Here is a 19664-nt window from a genome sequence, read left to right on the forward strand (position 1 = left end):
GTTCCAAGACTTGTTAGTCAAATTGTCTGTTAACTGATTGAACAGGCAAATATGACAGCGACCCATCAGGAAAATGGAGCCGATGTGGGCTCCTAAAGTCAAATCAAGTTGTGAATGGGGTCTTGACCAAAGTTAATGCACCCAGCAGGTTCAGCGTTATCCCCACTCTCTCTCCACACACGATCTGTCATCTCTCCACTTTCTACTATCCAATAAAGGCAATAAATATCAGAGGAAATCATTTGAAATAAAACCACCAAATAGACAATCATCATTACTGCAGGTACTAATATGAACTTGTTAACACTGTGATGAATCCTTCATGGTGACATGACTCCTCTCATGATGCTGCAGAGCACAATCCAATCCACTCTTCTGGGATTCCTTTCTATTAAACATGTGCATGAAACAAATGTCTATGAAGCAACATTATTAAATTTATTTTTATGTGCTATGAAATTAATTTCCATGAAGCAAACTATTTCTATAAGACTCAAATTGTATACTTATAGTTGTGTCTGGAAGCCAGCTGTGTGTTTGCCTGCTGATCACAGCTGTCATAGACACAGATGTGTCTCTGGGGTCACTGTCTTCCTGTCTCTTATCAGTGCAGCTGACAGTAGGTCAGTAGCAACAACTCTCTCCTGAGAACATCATGCTATCTGACATGATGAACTCCAGTAACCCCGACGAGTCACACGAGCATCGCCGGCTACGTCATCACTTGGGTCCCGCCTTTTAATCACCCTATCGCCGAACAGCGCCCTCCCCTCTGTTGTGATTGGATGACGCCTCACACCCCCGCTCCGTGATTGGCCTGTTTTACATGTCATTCAGAACAGCGTGGACGCCGGTCTGCTGTCACGTTCACGGTCAAGCCTGAACCTGCTCACGGTTCACAGACACCCCCCCCCAGTTTATTCATATCTACATATAAATATATAACTGCACACCATCACTTTGTGTTTTACACTATCAGAAATACTGTCATTTATTAAAATGAAGAAATGTTATTATAAAACCCAAATACTATATGAAATATGAGCTAATCAACTAAAATGTGTGTGCTGTTAGATATGACAGGTGACCAGGACATGTTGTTATGTGTGCTCTAGCAGCAACATGGCTCTGGGATGTTAATACAGGTGTTGTTATGTGTGCTATAACACCATGGCTCTGGAATGTTAACGCAGGTGTGTCTGTGAAGGGATGACACCTATTCATGTCCACATATTACATGTTCTCTTTTGCTATTCTACTGACTTTACCTCTAGTGCTACCATGAGGTTTACTTTAAAAAAAAAGAAAAGAAACATGTCAACAACTAGAAGATGGATTATGGTTATTATAGTTTAGCACCTCCAGTCATGGCTCCCAGAGGATGAATTGTAAAAACTTGGATCCTGTGATCTTTCAACTATATAGTGCCTTCATCTGGTAAAACATCCACCTGGACCCTCACTTTGATCTATGACCAAACACTTGCAAAACTAATGACCACCAACCTCAGTGGATGTATTTAGTGCTAATTATCAGATGTTAACCCAACACTAAGACGGTGAACATTACACACTACCTGCTAAACATCAACATGCTATAGCATGAGCATTATGAGCATGTTAGCATGCTGATCATCACACTTAGAAGTCACTGATCAACAAACCCTGTCACCAGCTGGAGGCCGTTTGACACAACTATTCTCAGCTGAGTTGTGTACACTATTCATTCATGTTTCCACTGGAACATTGCTCATGTGCAATGTCTCTATTTGACACCCGAGAATGACAGTTGAAGAACAAGTCAGTGAATGTGAGGGAGACATGTGTGTCTGTGGTCGGTCCAACGGGGCCCTGCAGGGGACCGAGACACTAACTTATGTTCTCTTAAAGGCAGATGAACACTGTCTGTCTGTCTGTCCGCCTGTCTGTCTGTCTGTGTGTCTTTCTGTCTGACTGTGTGTCTGTCTGTCTGTCCGCCTGTCTGTCTGTCTGTGTGTGTGTGTCTGACTGTGTGTCTGTCTGTCTGACTGTGTGTCTGTGTGTGTGTCTGTCTGTCTGTCTGTCTGTCTGACTGTGTGTCTGTGTGTGTGTCTGTCTGTCTGTCTGTCTGACTGTGTGTGTGTGTGTGTCTGTCTGTCTGTCTGTGTGTCTGACTGTGTGTCTGTCTGTCTGTCTGTCTGTCTGTCCGCCTGTCTGTGTGTGTGTGTGTGTGTCTGACTGTGTCTGTCTGTCTGACTGTGTGTCTGTGTGTTTGTCTGTCTGTCTGTCTGACTGTGTGTCTGTGTGTCTGTCTGTCTGACTGTGTGTCTGTCTGTCTGACTGTGTGTCTGTCTGTCTGTGTGTCTGTCTGTCTGTCTGTCTGACTGTGTGTCTGTCTGTCTGACTGTGTGTCTGTCTGTCTGTGTGTCTGTCTGTCTGTGTGTGTGTGTCTGTCTGTGTGTCTGTCTGACTGTGTGTCTGTCTGTCTGTGTGTCTGTGTGTCTGTCTGTCTGTCTGACTGTGTGTCTGTGTGTGTGTGTGTGTGTGTGTGTGTCTGTCTGTGTGTTTGTCCTGCCCGGTCCCGGTCCCGGTCCTGCCGGCGGCAGTGTGCTCGTCGTGCTGGGCGGAGCGGGTCGGAGCTGGGCGGAGCGTCGGATGAACTCCAGTAACCCTCCAGTCCAGTAGCTGTGTGTGTCTTCGGGGGCGTTGAGCGAGCTGCTCCATCACAGGCTGGATCCCGGAGCCCTGCCTCTTCTCTCATTGGACTGCGCGGCCGAGCCAAGCTGTCAGCCCATGTGGCGTGGCCAGGACGGATGTGAGACATTTAAATTCATCAGAGGAAGAAGACTCAAAGAAGCACGGAGGCTCAGAGACGGTGAACCGGAGACAGAGACAGTTACAGTCAGAGGAAGTCCTCCTGAGAGACACACAGGTAAGACAACCTTCACCTGCACCTCCACCAGCTGCTGCCCGGTACTGGATACTTTAACCCGGGTCTGGGGACAGAACTAGACTCGAACTATCAGCCGGGTTACTGTGGCACTGCTTTTATTAACAGCAGCATGGGACAGTGTAAAACAAATACTCATTTAATGAACGGTATTAACGTTACTTGACATTTTGTCTTCTACATTATTCTACTTTAACGTTATGAAGTTACCTACTGTAGGCTGTCACTCTGCAGCTGAACCGGTGGAGGTGGATCTCATTGTTGGCATTGTGTGTCCTCTTGATGGAGATCAACTGCAGTCAGTGTGGAGCTCATCAGGGCTGTTCTGTGTTATTGTGTTATTATTATAGTTATAGTGATGCTGCTCCTTCTGATATTTAGTCACAGTAGTGACACAAACCATGATTACTAGTCTACAGGTAGCTAGGTCAATGAGGTAGTGATGATAAACCATGATTACTAGTCTACAGGTAGCTAGATCATTGAGGTAGTGATGATAAACCATGATTACTAGTCTACGGGTAGCTAGATCACTGAGGTAGTGATGATAAACCATGATTACTAGTCTACGGGTAGCTAGGTCAATGAGGTAGTGATGATAAACCATGATTACTAGTCTACAGGTAGCTAGGTCAATGAGGTAGTGATGATAAACCATGATTACTAGCCTACGGGTAACTAGGTCATTGAGGTAGTGATGATAAACCATGATTACTAGTCTACGGGTAGCTAGGTCACTGAGGTAGTGATGATAAACCATGATTACTAGTCTACGGGTAGCTAGGTCAATGAGGTAGTGATGATAAACCATGGTTACTAGTCTACGGGTAGCTAGGTCAATGAGGTAGTGATGATAAACCATGGTTACTAGTCTACGGGTAGCTAGGTCAATGAGGTAGTGATGATAAACCATGGTTACTAGTCTACGGGTAGCTAGGTCAATGAGGTAGTGATGATAAACCATGGTTACTAGTCTACGGGTAGCTAGGTCAATGAGGTAGTGATGATAAACCATGGTTACTAGTCTACGGGTAGCTAGGTCACTGAGGTAGTGATGATAAACCATGATTACTAGTCTACGGGTAGCTAGGTCACTGAGGTAGTGATGATAAACCATGATTACTAGTCTACGGGTAGCTAGGTCACTGAGGTAGTGATGATAAACCATGATTACTAATCTACAGGTAGCTAGGTCACTGAGGTAGTGATGATAAACCATGATTACTAGTCTACCGGTAGCTAGGTCACTGAGGTAGTGATGATAAACCATGAATACTAGTCTACGGGTAGCTAGGTCACTGAGGTAGTGATGATAAACCATGATTACTAGTCTACGGGTAGCTAGGTCACTGAGGTAGTTGATGATAAACCATGATTACTAGTCTACGGGTAGCTAGGTCACTGAGGTAGTGATGATAAACCATGATTACTAGTCTACGGGTAGCTAGGTCACTGAGGTAATGATGATAAACCATGATTACTAGTCTACCGGTAGCTAGGTCACTGAGGTCGTGATGATAAACCATGATTACTAGTCTACCGGTAGCTAGGTCACTGAGGTAGTGATGATAAACCATGATTACTAGTCTACGGGTAGCTAGGTCACTGAGGTAGTGATGATAAACCATGATTACTAGTCTACGGGTAGCTAGATCACTGAGGTAGTGATGATAAACCATGATTACTAGTCTACGGGTAGCTAGATCACTGAGGTAGTGATGATAAACCATGATTACTAGTCTACGGGTAGCTAGATCACTGAGGTAGTGATGATAAACCATGATTACTAGTCTACCGGTAGCTAGATCACTGAGGTAGTGATGATAAACCATGATTACTAGTCTACGGGTAGCTAGGTCCATCCTGGACCCAACGGGGCCTTACTGTAGCTGTAGGTTGTGAACTTAGTGTTGCCTTCCTCTGGTTTGAAGGTGGATTTGACTGATTGTGTGTTACTGTAGCTGGGTGACAACAGACCAACTGAAGGCCATTGCATTGAGATTAGAACGTGTGTAGAGACTGACTGACTGGTACCAGAGTGTCTCTGGCTACAACAAGGCTGAGTTAAACCAACAAGAAAAACAAGCATGACGACTTAAAGACGAGAATAAATTCTTTTACATGTGGTCGAGGAATTTGCTGTGTGTGGGTGTGGTGGTAGCCAGGGGGCTGGTAATGAAAACAAACAGTCCACCATCTTTAGTTCCAACTGCATTGTCATAGTGCAACTAATAGAAAATATCTGGTCACCAACTAAACAACAAAACATCATACTAAGAAATGTTTCTAAATAGAAGTTGATGAATAGAAATATGGTAATCTCCTTAAATCCAAATTTCTCAAATCACTAAATAAAATGTCTGTTTGATAATAATAATAATAATAATAATAATAATAATAATAAATGACACACATACAGTATATATACTGTATACACAGTATGTCTCCATTTTGTTTCCGCCTTCAGGCTCTTTCCACCAGGCTGTGTGACAAGTCGGGTCTTGTTGTGGAGTAATGCTGATGAGCTAAGCAGTCTAAAAACCAGAATGTTAGGGCTGATAGGAATACAATAAGGGATACCTGTAGAAGACAATGCAGACACTCATCTAGGCCTGTCGCGGTAGTCAGTGTTAGTGGCTACACGGTGTTCGGTCATACACCGATTACAGTACTTGCCCACATTGTTGTTTTGCTTTTTTATAGAAATGAAACTTTCACCTATTTTGTTAATTATAGGTTAATTATCTGCTCAGAGCAGCAGGAATCAGATTTGACACACGGGACGAGAGAGAGTTGACAGACAAGACGATGGCGGAGGATTTGGTGTCAAGCAAAAGCGTCTTGTTTGGTCATATTTTGGATTTAAACCCAATGCATTACGGGAACCATAACGTTAATGAGGTAATCTCCGTGCAGAGGACCGAGTGGTCACAGCCGGTGTGCGTAGCGAAAGCCCAACCGGAGACGACAGACGTACAGTTATCCAACGTTACCGATCAAAGTAAGTGCTCTACAGAAATTGAGCATCATCTTTTCTTGCAAAATGTCCGGTGTAATCGGTAACACCGGTGTTGTCACCATTTTATCAACTGGTGGTAAAGTTTCCTCCATCCGTCCATTCATCCTTGTTGAGTATAAGTTGGAATGATTGCCAGCAGCGTGAGGCTGCAGTGGGGGGGCAGCCACAGTTTAAAGAGTGCTGAGTAACTGTACAGTGTGCGTGTTGATAAGCCCAGATTGCTGCTAGCAGATAGTCTCCTTATGCCTTCAGTCATGTTCAGGGTGTTATCTGTGTTGTGATCTGGGTCAGGTAAGGATAGCTATTGTACTGAAGGTGCTACATCAGGTCTAATCCCCAGCCAGTGTATCCTGGAGTCCAAATCCCTTCAGCTACTGAGCCACAGAGAGGCCAGGACAGCCTGTCTTACTGTGACCATCCTGCTTCTACCTACTACCATTACATCCCTCATACTACCATTACATCCCTCATACTACCATTACATCCCTCATACTGTCATTACATCCCTCATACTACCATTACATCCCTCATACTGTCATTACATCCCTCATACTACCATTACATCCCTCATACTGTCATTACATCCCTCATACTACCATTACATCCCTCATACTACCATTACATCCCTCATACTGTCATTACATCCCTTACATCCCTCATACTACCATTACATCCCTCATACTACCATTACATCCTTCATACTGTCATTACATCCCTCGTACTACCATTACATCCCTCGTACTGCCATTACATCCCTCGTACTGTCATTACATCCCTCATACTGTCATTACATCCCTCGTACTACCATTACATCCCTCGTACTGCCATTACATCCCTCGTACTGTCATTACATCCCTCGTACTACCATTACATCCCTCATACTACCATTACATTCCTCATACCATTACATCCCTCACATTGCCATAACATCCCTCATACTACCATTACATCCCTCATACTACCATTACATCCCTCATACTGTCATTACATCCCTCATACTACCATTACATCCCTTACACTACCGTTACATCCCTCATATTACCATTATCCTGCACTGTCTGAAGCTCACCTCCTTGTCTACGTTTTCTTGTTTTGAGAGCATTACAGAGTGCATTATGGGTTACTTTGGCTGTGTCCATTCTCTCACGCTCCTCTCATTTTATTGTACTTGACCTTTTGTCGTCCTCCTCTGATGCACCAGTGACACACACAAATGTAGACAGAGCTGAATGGAACTGAAATACAAAAAGCTGAATAAATGAGGGGAGAAACATGATGCATGCAAATCAGGGTTCTAACTTCACTTTATTCATCACCGTCCTCAGTAAATGCTGGCCGTCCACATTATGAAATGGTGTTTTTTCTACGATAAAATGATTTTGAAAGTGATGCATAGTATAGATAATAATAGACAGATGACAGATTCATGTAACAACGAAGCCAGCTGAGCTGCCTCACAGTATAAAGTTCCACAAAAAGCAAAAAGAAACAACCAGTAGCCACATCCAGCCTGCTGCTGTCGTTATTTAACTGCTTCGAACGAGGCTTTATGTTCCCACAGTCTCTCTCAGTATGACATACTCCAACACTGATCCAGCCAGTGTGCCTGCCTACAATCCAAGCTAGCCACATTAGCCAACATGCTAACGCTAAGTTCAACAGGCTAACCTGCAATATAAATAGTAAAACAACATAAAAATGAAAAATGTACGTGCAGCTTATTGGGTCACAGACAGTCGGTATCGATCCATCTTTGAGCTCCGGTTTTGGATTGAATCCTGCTGTGTGCTGGCCCTCATTGAGAGAGAGTTTTCAAGTTGTTGTGGGGACATTTAAGTGAACAATGAAGTTAGTCCACTGAGTCTTCACATCCTCAGATGATGGAAGTCTGTTGGTTCTTGCAGCCAACAACAGAACAGAACAAGTAGCGTGCTTTACTCGTACCACATTACCAGGTCAGCGATGGCGAGGAAATAACAGTGGTGAACAGCGAGGTAAATCTTCTCTAATCCTCTGTCTGATTATGGAAAAATTATTAAGAAACTGTATTAATAATATAACATTAAGAAATACGTTCAGCATAGCCAGCCAACTGTAACTTAGTTTCTAAACGCAACTGAATAAATCAGTGCAGAGTTATTTAGCTTGATCACCTTGATCCTGTGATCTAAGCCCCCCTCCCTCATATTTAATAATATTATAATAATAATAATATTTATTTCAGTCATTTCTTGACAATGTTGTTTTTTCTTTTCTTTGGTTTTCTAAACTACAGTTGCAGTGGCACAGCTTTATTAGAAACCTACATATAATGGTTGGAAACCTCTCTTGCGACGTCTGATGGTTAAAACGTGAACACACTATAGGAAAACAGCAGGTCTGAGATCTGTGTTCTTTACCCGCACACGTACCAAGCAACTTTAGCTAGCTAGACAAACTGTCAGTGAATGTGTGTTGTAGCTTTTGAAGTGATTCTGTTCTCACAGAAACTATAGGGCCCTACCTTAATGCTGCCATCAGTCTGTCGCTGGCCCGTGCGGGGCCCTCGTCAAAAAAGACTCTTGGGCCCCATCTTAAAGATGGAAGGAAACCCTCCATAGTCACGACCCAAAGAACTAGATCACGGGTACAAGCGGCCGAAATGGGTTTCCTCAGGAGGGTGGCTGGCATCTCCTTTAGAGATAGGGTGAGAAGCTCAGTCATCCGTGAGGGACTCGGAGTAGAGCCGCTACTCCTTTGAGTTGCCAGCTGAGGTGGTTCGGGCATCTAGTAAGGATGCCCCCCCCTGGGCGCCTCTTTAGGGAGGTGTTCCAGTCACGACCAGCTGGGAGAAGGCCACGGGGAAGACCCAGGACTAGGTGGAGAGATTATATCTCCACACTGGCCTGGGAACGCCTCGGGATCCCCCAGTCAGAGCTGGTTTAATACTAAAATGACTAAAGGCCCTGATGTACTCCCAAACAGATGTGGACAGCTGACATGAACACAGCTGTAAATACTGCAGAGCTGCATACAGTATTTGTTAACATGTGCTGTCGGTGCGTACAGTCTGCAGACCATTGTGGACATGGGCAGATGATGAAATTGTCACAGGGAGCCTCTCACTCTGTCAGACACTTAGGAACCTATCTTAAACCCGGCGCAAAGCAGCGCACAGCACAACAGTCATTGCTAGTTTCAGACTGTTGTTCAGACCGCAGTTGTCATTTTTGCATCCACGTTGTGTAAGTAGAAAATGTACTTGCGCCCAGGGTCTGAAATTTTTTTTTTTTTCACTTCTTGCCTCTGTGGCAGCAGACAAGTATTTCTTTTGTCTGCCACTCAGACATTTGATCTGCCACTTCTGAAATCTCTGCACTAAATGAAGGAATAACATTTTAGATCTGATGTCATTCAATGTTCCATATATTTCACATAAAAATCATTATATACATGGTAAATTAAGGTGTTGTAATTAGACCGTGGAGGGAGGGTACTGTACACAGTACTGTACTGTACTTTGTTATTGTTATCTATAGTGGTTATTTGCATAAAAACACACAAATCAAATGATTATGAGTATTTAAATATTTGCTTTGATTAAAAAAAATCTTGCTAAGTTGTTAGGAAGTTAAACAGGTCATAATTCTCTCTTTAATATCTATTTTATATTGATGTGAAAACATCTCCTTCAAACAACTGGATTCATTCAAGTTTCTCACCAAAAAAATATGTTTTTTACGAGATTACATTTGAACACATCATGATAACGTTGTAACCTTCGTTGTAACCTTCACCCAAGCGTAACTGACGGAAAGCATCAATAAGAGGAATCGAATGGTCATGGAGGCATGCGATGCCAAGAAAGCAGACAACTACGGTCCTCTGTTCCCATCTCTAGTGTTTTCCCTGCCTGCCAAATTGGCAGATGTCCTGATGATTTCACCTGCCACTGCCATCAATTTACCCACATTTGGCAGGTGCTAATTTCAGACCCTGCTTGTCCCCATCTGGGCGTGTTGGTCTTAAATGAGGTGTGGTCAGATGCATTGTTGGTGCATTGCTGTCTTGAGGCAGCAGAAAGCGATTGGGACATTGACCAACAAAAACCTGGTCTAAAGTCTGCTGCAGTATTTTCCTGCTATTTAAAAGGGCTCATTATTCAGATAGTAAGATGAGTCTACAGGCAGTTTGACAACACGTGCACACTCTGTTACACACACACACACAGGACGCAGCTCCTCCTCCTCAGTTAAACAAGTTCATCAGTTAATCGGTCATTTGCTCATATGCAGTCAAATGGAGTTGTTGATGGGACAGAGGATTGGGAGACGGCGGAAGGACCACATAGCTGTCCCTTCCCTCCTTTCATAGTATGCCGTGGCAACATTAAATCAGCCCACCCTACCCCCCTGTCAGTGGACAGCGACAATTAGTAAACAGAGTGCCCTCCTTTTTTCACTTCCTGCCACTGTGGTCAGTAAGGATTTCTTTTGTCTGCCACTTTTGAAATCTCTGCGCTAAATGAAGGAATAACATTCTTGATCTGATGTCATTCAGTGTTCGATATATTTTACATAAAAATCATTATATGTATGGTAAATTACAGTGTTCAAATTACACCGTAGCTTCTGGGGGAGTCCTATTTTTGGGGGGAGGGAGGATAGTGTACACAGGACTGTACTTTGCTATTGTCTTCTATAGTGGTTATTTGAATAAAAACACAACACAACACATTAGGAAATAAATGATTGTATTTTTATTTAAATATTTACTTCAATTAAAAAAAATCTTGCCATCAGTCTGATGTGCTGACCTTTAACCAGCAACCGGAGCTCACTGTAATCTGACAGCAGTCAGTCAGAGTTAGTGCAGCTTCACTTCCTCCAACAATAGAATGTCTCCAACAGTTGAAATGAATTTGAGCCTTTTATTTGCCTTGCACCAGTTTGTATGGATTGACATTATAACGTCATCATATAGATCGAAGACATTCATTTCTCTGTCTACATGGGACATGAGGATATGTTAGGGGACCGTCAGCACCAGGGAGCTGGGGTCTGAGGACAGAGGCAGGACAGCTGCTCTACACTGGGGGGCGGGGGGGGCATGCTCTCACTTAGAGTGGCTGTCTCCCAAGCTGCTAGCCCATTGGTCGATGGGTCTGCTGACACGAAAAGGCCTGGCCTAGAAACAAGGAACAAAGAGACACACACACACACACACACACATACACACACACACAGTACAACATAAATATGCTCACTCATGTACACAGAGCAGACTATCAGCAGACTACATTGTCTGCTATAAGTGCTCTTTCATGCATGCTCAGAGGGACTCCTCATTCCCAAACCTGCCAGTCAACGCCAACATCATTACATATGCTTCAATACTGAAACACGTTCAGAGTGAATTAATGCCTCAGGGACATTTCATATTTCATGTTTTGCTGTGATGAAGAATTTCCAAGCATTTAGCTATTCCACATATTTCTTTTTCCGTCAGCTGACTGTATTTTTTGTACAGTATATCAGTGAGTGTTGCACTGATGCTATGTGACTGTCCTCAGTATCAGCTCACCAGGAAGACTGGAAGACTAAGGATGTAGATTTAAAAAAACCAAAAAACCTTGTTTATAAATATTAGGGCTGTCAAAGTTAACGCGATAATAACACGCCACTAAATTCTAACGCATTAACGCAACTTGAGATTTTTAGGTTATAGCGAGTGAAGATTCTGGTATCATATGAAACTATAAAACCTAAGGAATCCATCGGTACCAACCATGTCATAGTAGCTTGTTGCGAAGGAAACAAAATAATGCGCTATTTTCAAAGGGGTCCCCTGACCTCTGACCTCCAGATCAGTGAATGTAAATGGGTTCTATGGGTACCCACGAGTCTCCCCTTTACAGACATGCCCACTTTATGATAATCACATGCAGTTTGGGGCAAGTCATAGTCAAGTCAGCACACTGACACACTGACAGCTGTTGTTGCCTGTTGGGCTGCAGTTTGCCATGTTATGATTGGAGCATATTGTTTTATGCTAAATGCAGTACCTGTGAGGGTTTCTGGACAATATCTGTCATTGTTTTGTGTTGTCAGCATATTTGCCTACTTTCATGTTGATAAGAGTATTAAAACAATTGTGATTATTATTAAATTGCGATTGACAGCCCTATATATATATATATATATAGGGCTGTCAATCGCAATATAGGGCTATATATATATAGGGCTGTATATATATATACAGCCCTATATATATGTATATATATAGGGCTGTATCTATATATATATATTTTATTTTTTTTGTATTTTTTTTTTGCCAATAAACACATTTATTCTACAGTATGGTATTCCAGAAAGGAGGCTTAGAAAAAGCTTTAGCTATTGGTTACAGCTTGACTTCAGTTAAAGTAAACCGTTACAGATTCAGGGTAGAATAGTGGAGTAGTTTAGTTTCTGTTCTTGTTCAGGCAGAACTAAACTAAAGTTGGTTATACACTGTTTGTGCAGAATGTTGAGGAGCCAACATCATTTGTGTTGTTGGTATTAAACTCAGCGTTGTTCAGGAGACACCAGGGGCCTGTTGGACTAAAGTGATCTGAAAGCAATGCAAATCTGTGGCAGGGTCATGTTTCACAAATCCATCTGTAGTGAGTCCTCCGGGGCTCTCACATGCTCATGCATGGGTTGGACGTTTGTTTTGATTAGTGAAGGAGGGGACACCATCTCCTCTACATCGTAGCTGGCATGTTAGTGACGGGCCCCGGAACTTAAGGAAAGTCAGAAATTCAAATGAGGTCAGGTTGGATGATTTCTAGCATGCTGGTGATTATTGTTCCACTGATGTACACTGATAGCACACATTATTCCAGATAGTGGCTAGAAAGGAGCGGCTGCAGTGTTGGTCTCTAGTATAGAAAATGCCAAGTTGAATTGAGTACTTGATTTGTCCCTGACTGGATCAGCTGATGTTGTATTGATCACATCCATCGCAGTGTGTATAAAATGTGTACCACTCATATTGTTGACATATCTCTCTCTCTCTGTTCACAGTGATTCAGCATGGATGAGATAGTCATAGCAGGGATATCGGGCCGTTTGCCCGAGTCCAACAACCTGGAGGAATTCTGGGAAAACCTCATCAATGGTGTGGACATGGTGACGGAGGACGACCGGCGGTGGACACCAGGTGAGAGCCCTCATGAAGCTGGATTTGACTGATTATTCAGGGTCAGACATGCGTCTCTGTGCTGGAATAAAGGACGGCAGTTTGGACTGGTTGGGTGGTAATTCAATTTAAAATACACCATAACTTTACCGTGTGGTGGTTCCAGTCGTTGAGGATATCAACAACTAACACGTGTTAATCCAACACACAACAACACAGGATGACAGGACCTGTCAGGGTCTCCTCTCATATTTTCCATGTTATGCCTATATTAGATGACCATAGAGACATGTCAGGAAATAAGGGGATCGAGAGCACAGCATCTCAACTGTCAAATGTGTAGAAATAAGTAACACACTGCCGCCTGATAATATTACAGGACTTCAAATGAAACTAGTGGCCGTGCAGTTGAATGAGCCTTTTTGAGGAGTTTGGAATGAAAATAAGAAAAAAGTGGACTGTGTTGCAGGAGTGTTTTAGTATTCATTTTACACACACATCTATTCATAGTCGCCCCTTCTTGTATCAACAGAAAGAGCTGCAGCCTACAGATGTGGTAAAGTAGAAAACTGGGCTGACCTGATCTAACATCAGATTTAAGTCTCTGTGTTATTGAAGAATGTTCACGTTAACTTGTTGACACAAATTAGTCCGATCAGTTTAGTGAGAGATAATACCGCAGGGAGGACTGGTAAGAGAAGCAGGAGGCCAACTATGGCCCAACCTGCCGAGGACACGCGACGGTCCCTTTCTGATTGATTCACCACAGTTAGGGATGCTCATTTTGAAAGATGTTCTTAACCGATAACCGACCCTCGTTAACCGATTATTAACCGTTAACCGACAAGATGTGTGCCTCGCGCCAGCTGCAGTGTATGAGCACAACAGACAACTGAGTCTCCAGTTCACCGTCCGGGAGCTTTAACGTATCAGCTACGATGCTGCGTGTAGTGTCGCGGACATGCAGCCACTTTCCCAGTAAAAGTCTCCACCACACATTTAGTTTAGTTCAGCAGGTTGTCAGCTGTGTGTCTGCCCGGAGTAACGATACTCTGTCTGCCCGGATTAACGATAGCGATTGGCCAACAAACAGTGTGTGTATTTGTGCTACGTTAGCAGCTCTAGCATTGCCGGAGGCTTCTTGCTCGCCGCCGCCGCCACACACATAGTCTGTCAGCGCGACGTAACCTTAATGAGTGTCGGTGTATGTGTGTTGGTGGTGAGTGTGAGGTTGTTGGTGGTGTTCTAGTTGTGATCGTAGGTGTAGCAGTGTGTGTAGAGTTTATTTGTCGGTGAATAAATGCTATGAAACTACAACTCCTCCACTCCACTCAAGAGAGCCAGAGACCGGAGCCAACTTCCTGTATCCTGCAACTCCGGCTCCGCCTCTTAAGGTGGGCTGTTAAGGTGGACCAGCTTTTCTCCTTAAAGAGACGAGTCGCTCCTCTGAGCCGCTCAGCTTTTGAGTTAATTATTAACATTTCTTTTAACCGTTCTAACCGATAGCGTTAATCGGTTAAAATGCTTAATGTCGGTTAACGGTTAAACGGTTAATTATGAACATCCCTAACCACAATCACTTGAAGGAATAGTTCAACATATTAACTTTTATATGGATCAAGACAAGAAGATCAATATCAGTTTTGTGTCTGTGTGTGAAAGGTGGAGAGTTTTTGACTAGCGCTTTGAATGACACGCTAGATGACGCACGCGCATGTGCGTCCACGCGGGTGATATAATACACATTCCTGCCAGTGATTGCTCACTATTCAACTGATCTACAGGTGGCGGTAGGGCGGGGGTAACCACAGCAACGCACTAACAAAGGCAGGGAAGAAGAAGACTACTAGGTAGTAAACACAGACGCAAACAATGCAGGTTTCACCATGTTCAAACAGGTTGGATGGATCTCATTATTTTAACTGTTACAAAAACAAAAAACATAATGTCAATAACGTTGCTTTTTATCAAGAAATGTTGACAACATGTTCCTCAAACTCAGTGTATCCATCCACCCAGAGGCCTGTACTACAAAGAGAGTTCAACATACACAGGGTATCTCCTCGTTATCTGGCTTCACTAACCCTAACAACCGAGATCCCACTAAGCGGTCCTACGGCGGTGGTTAACAACTCGGTAAATCAACCCAGGGTGTCTCAGTCTGGCTGTGAGCGTGTTCACATGAACCGGGCGGTGTTTGCAGCATCTGACCAATCACAGACATGGACAAGTCTACTGACTTACAGACAGACAGGCAGAGCAGCACATTTTACAAAGGAAGAGTAAACTATATTAGACCAAGAAGTTAAACACTTAATCCAGACTAAAATTTAAAAAGCTGCCAAATACAGGAAGGACAGCTGGTGAAAGAAAAAAACCCCGATGTGTGAATGCGTAAATCAACAGACTTATAGACTTAAGTCAGATATAGTTGTCTGGATATAAATAGCTTTTAGATGTGTTATGGATGAATGGACCCATTTAGAAAAAAATGCGGCGTGTATGACTATTTCAGCCTTCTTTCAGCTGCGTCCCGTCTCCGGCGGTGTGAAGCGGACCAAGTAAAAAAAATATATATAAAATAATAATAAATATAAAAAATATAAATATAATAGTATAGTATAATATAAATACAAATATAAATATAATTCAGAGCGGTAATCACCCACAGCATACAGCCAGCTGTCCTTCCTGCATCTGTCAGTTTAAACTGTGTTGTTTTTAGTCTGGATTAGTTACCATGGTGATATACTCCGGTAAGAAGTGAACCATCTTCGTAGGACGAAAAACCCTGAAAGGTTAACCCTGAAGTTACCTCACTAACTGGGCAGTGCGGAAGTGAGCTTGAGACCGGCTTGAGACCGGAAGGTCGCTGGTTCAATCGCCTGGACCGGCAGGATAAATCTGGGTGGGGAAAGTGAAAAAGCAGCGCTTGCCCCTCCCTCATTACCACCACTGATGTGCCCTTGAGCAAGGCCCTTAACCCCAACTGCTCCAGTAGAGCTGCTCAGTGACCAGCAGATCAGACTGTGGTTGTACTGGGCAACGTCCAGGTGTGAATGTGTAACTGTGTGAATGAGATCAGGGTGTTCCTGTAAAAGAGAGCATTGCTCTCAGTGAACCTCCCCTGAATATATAAAGATAACAAAAAGGCCAAATCCTGCTTGGTAGTAACGGCCTCAGTCCTTCTATGTTCCTCAGTCAGTCGTTGTTTAGTCACTAACATACTGACAGAGTTGTGATGACCTCTTATCTCTTATCTGTCTCTTTGATAAGATAAAACTCTTGTTGTCACTTTAAAGTGATAACGGAGTCTTTTCACTGTGTCGCCTGGATGCTTATCGTAGCAGGTGAAGTTGTAAACATTTATGATGTCTGGAGTGTTATGACGTGTTTGTATGTGTCCTACAGCTGACAGACAGCCATCAGTACAGAGGGCTGCTGTTGAGGCTCTGTGTCTGTCAGCTGATTAATGGTGATTTTATATCAGATGGCTGACCAGAGAAATCATTTGACTGGGTAGTGGGAAAATGTAGGTTAATGTCAGGTAAATATTAAAGCCAGTGTGCGTTTGCAGCGTGTATTGGATTGGTCAGATGACCCCACTTTGTGTGGCAGGACCACCCTGTGTTTGTTCCCTGGAGCCCTTTGTGTTGGTACCTGGGCCTCGTCGCTGGACTGGCCTCAGACAGGGCTAAACTGGGTCTGAACACGGCCTTACTCATTTCCTTAGTACCACTTTCAGTGAGCACTAGGTGGTCCAGATTTTGGAGTATCAGCAGTTAGCAGTTTCACCCCCCAACAGTTGGTGCTCCATGGCTCAATCCCAGACAGACAGACTCGGAGGCCGTAGGGCTGTCCCGCTGTCAAATCGCCACGTCCTTCAGCCGGAGGAAATTACCTACAATTCATGGTTACCATGGTTACCAGGGGAAGCATTAAAAAGGTAAACAAGGAGGAGGGCACATCGGTGTTCAGCCAGGCATAAGAAACATTATCATGAAGGATTTAAGTATGGAGGACCACAAGAGTCACAGAAATGGTAATAAAGCATTTAATTGATTAATAACTAATTGTACAATAAAAACAGACATTAATAAATTTGTTTACAAAGTATTTATTAAACTATGAATAAATGGACTAAATTACTAAGTAATTCATCATTTGATATTTTAATATGCAATAAAAAGAAGAATTATAAAAATATTTTTAAATGAAATATTAATCCATCAATAAATAGTTCAAAATAAAAAGGGATTTACAAAAACACCATGAAACAGTCAATAAGTAAAAAAAAAACATGAATGAATTCATAAATTTAAAATTACTTTTTGACAATGCAGTTTTAAAAAAGAGAAATAAATAAAATAAATTCATCAGCCAGTTGTTTTAATTTTGCTTAATGAAGTTTGACAAAAACAAGTAAATAGATATTTTGACAGTTGCCTCTCCTCTGGTAAGGCCTGGAAGACGTTCAAATAGGCAGTAAAAAAAAGTCAAATAAAAAGCCACAATTGACGTCGTCAAGGTAACGTGATATGTCGCCATAAAGTGCTGTCCCATTCATATTATAATAATATTATATTTTATATATACTGTATATTCATTCAAGCCCTCGCAGCCTCTCCCAGTCAACCATCAGTCAAGTCCCTGAGGGTCCAGGGTTTAAAGGTCCCATATTATGCTCATTTTCAGGTTCATACTTGTAGTTTGTGTTTCTACTAGAACATGTTTACATACTGTAATGTTAAAAAAAACATTATTTTCCTCATACTGTCTCCCTGAATATACCTGTATGGGTCCATGTTTACTTCCTGTCAGCTGTGTCATTCACATACACTGCAACAGGAAATAAACTGGGACACATTTAGAATGTTTATGTTTAAAACCGTGTAATGGTCTAAATATTGTATATTTGTGACATCACAAATGGACAGAAATCCTAACGGCTTGTTTCAAACGCACAATTTCTGAATACGGGCTGTGTGTATTTCTCCGTATGTTGAGCGCTTCGATACTTTCACAGTATTTATATAGCATTTAAACCTGCTTTATAATATAAAAGACATGCAAATCTTACTTTTTACAATATGGGACCTTTAAGGCCTTGGGGGGGGACATTGGGATTGAGCCCATATCATTCTACCCTACTCCTATTTTACTTTTATACTTCACATCTGTGCCCACTCTCCTCCCTCGTGTCTCTGCTCTCCTCCCTCGTGTCTCTGCTCTCCTCCCTCGTGTCTCTGCTCTCCCACTCTGTCCAATACTCCCTCTCTAGCTGGCAGTTTTTTTCCTCTCCGTGAATAAAAGCCTGATCCCTCAGTGCCTGGCAACCATGTTGAGCACACATTCACATGCTGAAAGAGCCGGACCGGTCCAGCTGACGCTGCTGAGACCACACAGCAGGCATCATGGGAGAGAAGGGGCACTAGAAAGGGACACGGAGAAAGCAACCAGAGGCCTGAAGGAGTCCTTGCATAGTGACGGAGAACAAAAAAAACTGAAAATGGGAATTAGTATAGTGTACATCAAGCTGGTTATGTGCAACTAGAGGTAAACTGGTTCCCACTCAGAGTAAAATATAGTCTTTTGAAGTTCACATTGGCTGCATTGCTGTCTGTTTGTACAGCAGTAACCAGGTTGGGTTAACGACTTCCTCAGTGTGCAGGCTCAGTGATGTCACAGTGGTTCAAAAAACGATTGCAAGCTGGAACATACAGATTTTGCGTGGCCTGAGATTCAAGAGCCAACGACTGCTTCATTGTAATTAATGTGTATAAATAAAAACCAGGCACGTGCATGTGATGAGAGCGCACAGAACAGTATCCGTGAGAGCTCTTTTAGCACGTTCCTGCACAACACTGAAGAAAAGTACTGTCAACTGCAGCTCTTCATCTCAACCCCTCATCCCCTCACTGTGGCTGCTGTCCTCACTGCAACGTTACCCTTTACTAAACTCACCGGCCACATTTTTATTAAAGGTTTTAAGTGTAAGAACTGCACAAACAACTCAACCCTGACAATGTAGACGTGCTTGTATTATTTAACAGCTGACAGGGATGAGGGTCTGTCCTCCTCTTCGGCTTCGCTGTGTGACATCTCTTTTATTGGTGCTGAAACAAAAAGCCTGTTCAGCCTATAGAGGGTCCCACATGTGATGATGCCTCCTCATGTGTGATATTATGGCCAAATTCCAATCCGGCCCCTCCACCCTCCCTCTCCGTGGTGGAGTGAACTCTGTTTGTAGTCACACTCACAGCTCAGTGAAGCTCCTTGTTTAAGCTGAAGGGTAGAAATACAGCAGCCACTTTGGGACAAACTTCCCTCTCTCCGGCAAGGAACTAAATATCAGAATCAGAAATACTTTATTGATCCCCCGGGGGAAATTGAGTTACATTTTGCTCCCGTTCTAGAATATAAATATAAATATATAAAATAGAGAAATCATAAGAAAATATAAATAAAAAAATATATATAACGACATTGCAAATAATACCGCTGAAAAATAAGATATATGCAAATAATATAAATGCAAGAATGTTGTTAATAATAA

The 19664-nt window shown here is 42.8% G+C and overlaps 1 protein-coding gene across 1 annotated transcript in view; it reads left to right on the top strand.

Moving 5' to 3' along the window:
* Window positions 1–2600: 2600 nt before the first annotated feature.
* Window positions 2601–19664, top strand: part of fasn (fatty acid synthase) — a 56205-nt gene continuing 39141 nt past the window's right edge. Inside the window, exons 1-2 of the mRNA XM_037754792.1 lie at window positions 2601–2910; window positions 12994–13129. Of these exons, the coding sequence (XP_037610720.1) occupies window positions 13003–13129 (127 nt within the window). The 5' untranslated portion in view covers window positions 2601–2910; window positions 12994–13002. The remainder of the gene's footprint in view (window positions 2911–12993; window positions 13130–19664) is intronic.

This window comes from Sebastes umbrosus, chromosome 20, assembly GCF_015220745.1.
Source record: "Sebastes umbrosus isolate fSebUmb1 chromosome 20, fSebUmb1.pri, whole genome shotgun sequence".
Lineage (NCBI taxonomy): Eukaryota > Metazoa > Chordata > Actinopteri > Perciformes > Sebastidae > Sebastes > Sebastes umbrosus.